Source organism: Cynocephalus volans, chromosome 10, assembly GCF_027409185.1.
Source record: "Cynocephalus volans isolate mCynVol1 chromosome 10, mCynVol1.pri, whole genome shotgun sequence".
Lineage (NCBI taxonomy): Eukaryota > Metazoa > Chordata > Mammalia > Dermoptera > Cynocephalidae > Cynocephalus > Cynocephalus volans.
Genome location: NC_084469.1, coordinates 82479633 through 82488952, shown reverse-complemented (window position 1 = coordinate 82488952; position 9320 = coordinate 82479633). Strand labels below are relative to the sequence as shown.

Sequence of the window (9320 nt, the reverse complement as noted above, 5' to 3'; positions counted from 1 at the left end):
GACTTTTGCTTGAATCACCGGGGAAAGAAGACCTGGGGATACTGAGCTGGTAGGACATGAGACTAGAGCTGCTGGCAGCCATAGTGCCACCATGGGGCAAAAGAAGGCCAGATTGTAAAGCCAAAGGAAAGCAGAGCTCAGAGAAGAGAGACAGAGTCCTCAAGACAGACATCCTTCCAATACTGGCACCCGACTCACAACTCTTCCTGGATCTTTCTGTTATGTGAGCCAATGGAGTCCCTTTTTCCAGAAGTCAGTTTGAGCGGGTTTCTGTTCTTTGCAATGAATGAGTACTAGCTACCATAGAAAGAAAAACAAAGAATGTGACTTTTTCTTTTTCTTTTTTTTTTTACAAAATCAATACATTTGCAACACTTCTAACAGATCAGAAAACTGTAATAAGCTTTTACGTTATTATGACATTATTCAACATATAAGTTAAAAGGAGATTCATTATCATTTGACCCCATGGTCTCACATGGTGCTGGGGTTCTCAGGGTTGGGGAGCCACCAAGTGGCCTGTTTTGCTTCCTTGTTCTCCTTTTCCATCCCAGCACCCTTCGCCACATTTCAGCTCTGTGGCCATCTCTAGACAAGAACATCATAGACTGCAGGCCTCACAGGTGCACCTTGGTGAACCTCTGAGCTCGGCCACCAGCCTGATGCAGTCGCCCCTTTCCCTTAGCTCGGTGAGGAAGTGGCTGTTGCCAGCAGCGCTGCAAACAATGACCCAGGCTTCTTCTTTAGGACCTCGGGCCTGTCAAACTCTACAACCTGGAAGGTGGAGAAAGGAGAGGAAGGGATCAGGACACAGCTGAGTTCAGTCTTGGAGGATTCAAAGGCCTCCTGTGGCAGTGAGGTCTGAGCACCCATCATCCTCCCCCCAGCCCAAGGGCACCACTCTCACCTTGCCCTTGCCCATGACCAGGATGCGGTCACAGTTCAGAACGGTGGTGATGCGGTGGGCGACGATCAGCACTGTGCAGCCCCGGAAGGCTTCGCGGATTGTGCGCTGGACCAGGGCGTCCGTCTCCAAGTCAATGGAGGCTGTGGCTTCATCAATAAGGATGATCTGGGGGGATACAAAACGGGTGAAGCCCTGGCTCTACTGCTAAGTCACAAGTCCCTTCCTCTTCAGGCCTCCAGTCCCTTAGCTGGAAAATGAGAGAATCGAGCTGAGTTCAAAACCCATGTCGAGCTCTCGTTATCCACTACGTTATGAAGAGAATGCTCTCTCAACCAAGAGCTGACTATACTTAGTGACCAGAGAACCAAGTTCCTGGAAATGAAAATGGCCTGAGGGCAACTTCTTGTTTTATTAACTGCTTTCCCATTTGCCTGAATTAAAGTAAAGCAACGTTCCCCAACAGGGGGTACGCACACACCCTGGGAGGCACATGAGAGGGTCCTAGCCAGTGTATGGATAAACATTCTTATTTTAATACTTGTGTCTTTATTTCATGAACAACAGGCATTAGAAAACTATAACTAGCACAGAAAGTACGATTTCACAAATGTTACTGTTTAGGATGAGGCCGTTTTTTAAAAGGGAGTATCATTATTAAATCATAGGGGTAGGTGGTACATGGATATGACAAAAATCATAAAGCAATGACTCGAATTTGGGAAACAATATAGAGGAAGCGATTTTGGCACCAAGTGGCTAAGTAACTGTGAAATAGGAACTGAGAAGTTAAGAAAGTACTACGCATGTGCTTCAAATTCTGTTGTTCACCTGTCTTGAGAAGAAAGGACAAGTCCTATCTCCTCTGAAACCTTCTCCCCTTCTTCAGGCCCCACTGAGCTCTTTTCCCACAGCTCTGACAGTCTGCACTGGCTTTTTTTGTTTTTATCATTAATAAACCGTGACATGCACATGTGTGTGTGCACATGTGCACACCTGTATCCATGTATGCATATACATGTGAGTATGGGGGAGGTGTACGTATGTACGTGTAAGTGTGTGTGTGTGTGTGTGTGTATGTGCTGCCTTACTTTTGAGAGAGCAGGTTTGCTCCTAGCTACCCTAGGTACCCAAACACCTGAAATTATAGGCAAAATATCTGAAAAACTTTGAGAAGTACTTTTACACCAAACTCTTTAAAAATATGTAAATTTGCCCCGGATCAGCTGTCATCCAATTCCCAGTTCTAGCAATGATAAAAGGGATGTCCTGCACCTAAGTTTTAAGAAGAATGTACAGTAGGCCATTTTAAAATCAACAAGTTCCTAACATTTTACCTTTTTCTAGGAAAAAAAGAGCTTCATAATCTGGTTCTGGTAATGGACCATTTCAGCTCAGTTGCAGGGTGTTAGGGTGTCAGGGAGCCCAGGCTGAGAGCCTCCATCTACCATTCCTCCCCGCACCACAAATGCATGCGGAATGCAGACAGTGAAATGAGTGAACCCTTCAGACTTCTGTGCAAAGAACATACAGCAGGGGCTCACTGTCCTGTGGCAATGGAGGGAGAAAGAGCCAGTGCAATTTCCCAGGCCACGCATCATCTGTGACTTCTCACGGCCACTCAGTAGTGGCGGTCTTACCTTGGAGTTGCGAAGGAGGGCTCGAGCAATGCAGAGCAGCTGCCTCTCCCCCACAGAGAAGTTTTCACCATTCTCTACAACTTCTGTGTGCAGTTTTTTGGGGTATTTTGAGATCTGTAATATAGGGGAAGAAGAGACACCATGCAGGGCACTGTGGGGCGAGACCTCACCTCCTACTGCATTTTGTAAACTCCTCCCCTCTCTCTGTACTCCAGCCTCTGGTCTTCTTGTCTCTTAACTGTGCCCGGTTCATTCTATCTCAGGGCCTTTGCATATGCTAGTTCCTGTCCCTGGAATGTTTTCTCAAAGCATTTCCCAACTGTCCCTTCAGTACCTGGTCTCAGCTCAACTCTCACATCCTCAGAGAGCCCTTGCCTGGCTACCCTATTGAAGGAGCTGCTTCCCCAGTGAGGTTTCTGTTGGTCTCGATGCTGCTTTACAGCATGTACCACCATCTGAAAGCACCCACTCGAGTATGTTTATTGCCTTTAATACCCATCAGATGTAAACACTAGGAGGGCAAAGACCCCTGCTGTGCCCCTGAGCCTAGAATAGTGCCAGGCACACTGTTATGTCTGAGTGCCGTCAGCCTTTGTTTAGTAATTCTAAACCATCTCATCTCCATGAGATTACTTAATCCATGACCCAAAGTAGCAGCACCTGGAATACCATGTGAGGGGAGCCCCAAAGGACCAGCTCCCCTGTTGAAGATGCAGGCTGAGACCAAGAATCAGGCTTTGGAGCTACTTACGGTCTTGGTCAGAAAGATCCTCTCTAAGACATCCCAGATCTGCTCATCTGTGTAACAGTCAAAGGGGTCTAGGTTGAGTCTGCCATGTGAGAGGAAGAGAAGTGTTCAATGACCTCACCCAACTTTGAACACCCATTTAAATACCCAGTAAACAGAGTTCCGGTCAAGATGGTGGAATAGATGTTCCGCAGCGTCACTCTCTCCCATAAATCAACCAATTTACAACTATAAAAATGTAACAGCAGCCAAGCTGGGATGGCTGGAGCTCAGGGGAAGAGGAGAGACCTACAGAGTTCATGAAGGTGGGAGAAACCATGATGAGAGGAAGAAAAAACTGCTCTGAGCATTTTGGGCTGCAGCCGCTTTAAAACTCCAGCTGCTGAGGGCACGGAGCAGGAGCCGGCAGAAGCCGCAGCTGTGCCCTTCAGATGGAGTTACTTGGAGGTGGCAAGGGAGAGGAGGGCCTTGGTGGCCCCCAGGACAGCAAGACCACTAATAGGGTTCCCATGGACCCATGCAGGAGCAAGGAGACAGAACAGCTGAAAAAGAGGAGCCATTCAGAGACTGGTGAATCATCGCAAGGGACCGGCGCAGGACCTGTACCATGGGAAGTGTTTGGAGCATGGGCGGTGGGGGAGATGGGCCTACTGGGAGAACACTGGGGCACAGCAAGGACAGCCAATCCTCCCCCCAGTCAGCACAGGACCACTCAGAGCAGACTGGTCGGGAATGCAGAATTGCATGGGGTGCAGTTTGATGAAACAACTCAGGCGCAGATCAGAGTTTCTACACAACCCAGGTGCACCCAGTCTCTGGAGAGCTAGAAGTACCTATAAGGTCAACCATTAAAACCTGAGCTGCACAAAAAGCCTTCCCTAGGGAAACACCAGTAAAGCAGCAATTTAGCTCAACCACACAGCTCAAGTACTGGTTCCCACTAGAATTTCCCCCTTTTTAAAAGTAAGCAAAGGACAAAACATTAGTTCTGGCCCAGGCACACCACCAGCACCTTGGGGCCTGCCACCGGACATGAGACATTGATCTGGGGACAGGACACCTGCCCACAACCATTCACACCACCAGTGCCTCAGGGTCTGCTCGGGAAAACAAGGCTTGGAGCCAGGGACTGGACCTCACTCCCACATCCAGGCATACTTCCAGGGCCTCGGGGCCTGCCCTGAGGCCTGAGACATGCAGCTGGGGACCAGATTCCCCTCCCACAACCAGACACACCACCAGTGCCTCGGGACCTGCTTGGTGACCCAAGGTATGGAGTTGAGGACTGGACCCCCCACCCACAACCAGGCACATCGTGCCAGTGCCTAGGGGCCCACCCAGGGACCTGAGGCATGGAGAAGGGGACCAGACCCGCCTCCCACAACCAGGCACACTGCACCAGCACCTCAGGGCCCACCTGGAGACCCAAGGCATGGAGAAGGGGACCAGACTCCCCTCCCACAACCAGGCACATCATGCCAGCACCTCAGGGCCCACCCAGGGACCTGAAGCATGGAGAAGGGGACTGGACACCCCTCCCACAACCAGGCACACCGTGCCAGCACCTCGGCACCCACCTGGGGACCTGAGGCATGGAGCCGAGGACTGGACCCCCCACCCACAGCCAGGCACATCGTGCTAGTGCCTAGGGGCCCACCTGGGGACCCGAGTCATGGAGAAGGGGACCAGACACCCCCTCCCACAACCAGGCACACTATGCCAGTACCTCAGGGCCTGCCTGGTGACCCAAGGCATGAAGCTAGGGACTGGACCCCCCCTCCCACAACCAGGCACACCATGCCAGCGCCTTGCATGGAGCTGGGGACCGGACACTCCCCACTAAAAGGCACACTGCCAGAGAAAGGAGCATGCCAGAAACATCTCCACATGAGTGGCCTAGCACAGCCACCACTATAACCATGGCTGTTACAAAAGTGGCTAGATGCCACAACCACCACACAGATGGTCTGCCAGCCACTGGAGTGCATTTACACAAGGGGAGTCACCAGAAGAGATAAAGAAAAGAAGAGGATGTCTCTCTCCACAAAACCCATTTCAGAGTGACAGAAGAAGCATCTGCTCTATGATAATATTGGGGGACCTGATCATACCTCTCAGCATTGGACAGATCATCTAGGCAACAAATCAACAGAGTAACCATTATTCTTTTAGAGGGAGAAAAGAAATCTAGGGTAATTAGAGGTGGAGGGAGGGAGAGGGGGATGGGGAGAGATTGGACAAGTGGCATAAAGAACAATTACGATTTGTAACAATATACATGCTAGTAATATTGATTTGACCAACATATCTGTATGTTGAACCCCAAAAATATGTATAATCAATTTTGATTCAATAAAAATAAAAATAAATACCCAGTAAATGACCAAGATTGGTCAGAATTGGATCATCAGGTTTAGGGAAACTCATGGAACTACCATGATAAGTGTTTTCTTGTGCCTCTCCAGCACCCATTCCTTCTGTAGGCAGCAGCCCCTAAGTTTTGTTTGGGGACAACCTCATTCCCAGCCCTCAAACCCATGTGTTCCAGGTGGGGCTCCACCACACTCTCCAGGGGAGGAGCAAGTGACTCAGCATGTGGCAATCCGAGCCACAGTGATTAGTTCAGGGTGGGAAGGCAGCCAATCAGAGAATATCTCAGGACTTTCAAGATAACATGGAGAAGAGACATGCCCCTTGTTTTGTTTTGTTTTGTTTTGTTTTCTGGTAGAATACACATAACATTATATTTGTCATGTTAACCGTTTGTAAGTGTACAATTCATTGACATTAAATATATTCACAATGTTGTGCAACCATCACCACCTATGTCCAAAACTTTTCCATCGCCCCCAACAAAAACTCTGTACCCATTAAAAAATCTCCCTTCCCTTCTCCCCCCAAAGCCCCTGATAACCTCTATTCTACTTTCCGTCTCTATGAATTTGCCTATTCCAGCTTCCTCATATAAGTAGAATCACACAGTATTTGTCCTTCTGTTTGTCTTATCTCACTTAGCATAATATTTTCAAAGACTTCCTTGTTGTAGCATATATCAAAATTTCACTCTTTTTTAGGACTGAATGCTACTTCTTTGTATGTACCACAGTTTGTTTACTCACTCATCTGTTGATGAACACGGCTTGATTTCACCTTTTGACTATCATGAATAATAGCCAAATGCTAGTGTACAAACATCTGTTTAAGACCCTGCTTTAAACTCTTTGGGGTATATAACTAGAAGTGTAATTGCTGAATTATACAATAATTCTACGTTTTTGAGGAACTCCCAGATTCTTCTCTATAGTGGTTACACCATTTTACATTTCCACTGGCAACTCATGAGAGTTCCAATGTCTCCACATCCTTGCCAACACTTGCCATTTTCCTTTTTTAAAAAATTTTTTATTATAGCCATCCTAGCAGGTATGAAGTGGCAGCTCACCGTGGAGGAAGTTGGCTTTTCTGTTTCTGACAGTGAAAAGAATCCTAAGTAATGAACCAGGCAATGAATATCAGGTTGAGATCTGGACTATACAGACCCAGTGAGGTTTTGCACTTTCAGTTGGCATAGATAGGCAACATTGTAAACACTTTCCTCTTATGCAACCACTCAGCTGTGATTAAAACCTGTTCTTACCGAGGCCACCAGAGAAGGGAAAGGGGGAGAAGGGTTTGTGAGAAACTGGTAAAGGGCCACAAAAAATGAATACATTGTGAAATGATAAATATAGTAATTATCCTGATTTGAGCATCACATATTGCACACAGATATTGATATCCAATGCTGTACCCCATAGATATGAACAATCAGTTATGTTTCAATAAAAAATAACAAATGCAAAAAATAAAAAATAAAATAAATAAATAAAATGCAAAACAAACAAACAAAAACAAAAACTTGTTCTTAATCTCTGCTTCATCTCTTTCCAGTTCTGGCAGCCACTCACATTTCATGTATAAGAATAAACTGCATTAAAGAAGTGGCAGATAGAATGTCTTATGTGCATGACATTTGATATTCTCCAAAGTGTTTTCACAGATGGGCTCATTTGATGTCCCCTCCCCCATGAGATGGGTTCACCCCTTTCATTGATGAGAGAATTATAGATTAGTGTTAAATGACTTGTTTAAGGTCACACCACAAGCCAATGTGAGGGCCAGGCTGGAATAACGATAGAGTTAGATGGAACCTTAAGTGTACAGAACCCAGATCTCCTGGGATGCTAGTCCACATTTCTTCCTGCAGCAATGGGGAAATATCACAGGTTATGGGTTTAGACTACCTGGGGTTATATCTCATCTTTATCATTTATTTGTGTGTCCTTAAACAAGTTGCCCCCCTCTCTAAGTTCAATTCCTTCATCTGTAAAATGGGGATGATAAAACAACCTTGCAGGGTTGTGTGACAGTTAAATTAGGTAGTATATTAAAGCATAGGGCTGGCACATATAAATGCTCAGTAAGTGTGAGTTCATATTTACTGCTCCTTACACACAATAGATTGGCCAAGTTCTACCTTAACACAGAAATCTGTTACTAAATGTTTTATCATTCCCCTAATATAACACAGTCATTATGAAACCCTGTGTCTGTGCATATATTGTTTCTTCTCCCTAATAAGACTTTACCCCTCTTTTTCTGCCAGGTAAGCTCCTACTCTTATCCTTCAAGATCCTGCTCAAATGTCCCCTCCTCTGTGAAGTCTTCCTGGATTCACCCAGGCAGAATTACTCATCCCATTCTGACTCCCTTAGCACTTCGTTCATGTCTCTGATCTAGCAATCACCTCCCTATATTGTAATTTATCAAGACTTACATTTATACAAAACCACCTTCTCCAACTACACTGTTACCTCCTGGGGAAAGCAGGGTAAGTATTCATTCATCAAAGCATCCCCAGTCCCTAGCATAGTGTCTGGACCCAGCAGAAGCTCAGAAAAGGCAAATTAAATAGATGAAAGAGTACAAAGTTTCAGTTAGACAGGAGGAATGCATTCTGGCAACCTGTACAGCATGGTGACTATAGTTAATAACGTATTGTATATTTGAAAATTGCTAAGAGAGTAAATTTTAAATGTTATCACCACAAAAACAAGCATGTAGGTGATGAATATATTAATTAACTTGATTTAATCACTCCGCAATGTATACATATATCAAAACCTCACAATGTACCCCATAAATATATACAATTTTTATTTGTCAGTTAAAAATATATCTTTAAAAAATGGATGAAAGGGTGAAGGAGTAAATGATGAATAAATAAATGAATAAATGAACGAATGATGAATGAACAGAGCTCTGGGGGTCAGTTTACACTCTTGCCTCTAAGAATGCCCCTTAAGGGGAAATCCTGTCATTTGTAACAACATGGATCGATCAGGAGGACATTATGCTAAGTGACATAAGCCAGGCACAGAAAGACATACTGCATGATCTCACTTACATGCAGAATCTAATAAAATTGAACTCATAGAAGAGGAGAGCAGAATAATGGTTATCAGAGGCTGTGGGTGGGTTGGGGAGAGGGGAAAGGGAGGGAATGTGAGTTGCTGATCGAAAGGTACAAAGTTTCAGACAGGAGGAACAGATTTGAGATTTATTGCATACTACAGTGACTATAGTCAATAATAATGTGTTAAATATTTACAAATAATTAAGAGAGTAAGTTTCAAATGTCTCACCATGAAAAATGATAGGTAAGGGAGGGGATGGATATGTTAATTCATTTGATTTAATCATGCCACTCTGTATACATATATCAAAATGTCACATCATACTTCATAAATGTATACAACTATGATTTTTCAACTAAGAAAAGGAAAACAGAAAATATAAAAATTTTTTTAAAATGCCCCTTGAAAACCACTGAAACATGGGGGATCTAGCTTGTTTTTTAGTGCACTGGTCTTTCTCACTCTCCATGCCTTTATGTTCCTCCAAAGCTAAAGTGCACCATCAACTAGGAGCTTAATCAGGATAAAGTTTAGTCCCTGAGCTGACTTCTGAGGAAACAGAAAGTGTGGTG

At 45.1% G+C, this 9320-nt stretch overlaps 1 protein-coding gene across 1 annotated transcript in view; it reads right to left on the bottom strand.

The window, feature by feature from the left end:
• Positions 1–681: 681 nt before the first annotated feature.
• ABCC11 (ATP binding cassette subfamily C member 11) overlaps positions 682–9320 on the bottom strand; it is a 57944-nt gene continuing 49305 nt past the window's right edge. Inside the window, exons 26-29 of the mRNA XM_063109921.1 lie at positions 3296–3374; positions 2545–2658; positions 908–1072; positions 682–774 (exon numbers count right to left, since the gene is read on the bottom strand). Of these exons, the coding sequence (XP_062965991.1) occupies positions 682–774; positions 908–1072; positions 2545–2658; positions 3296–3374 (451 nt within the window). The remainder of the gene's footprint in view (positions 775–907; positions 1073–2544; positions 2659–3295; positions 3375–9320) is intronic.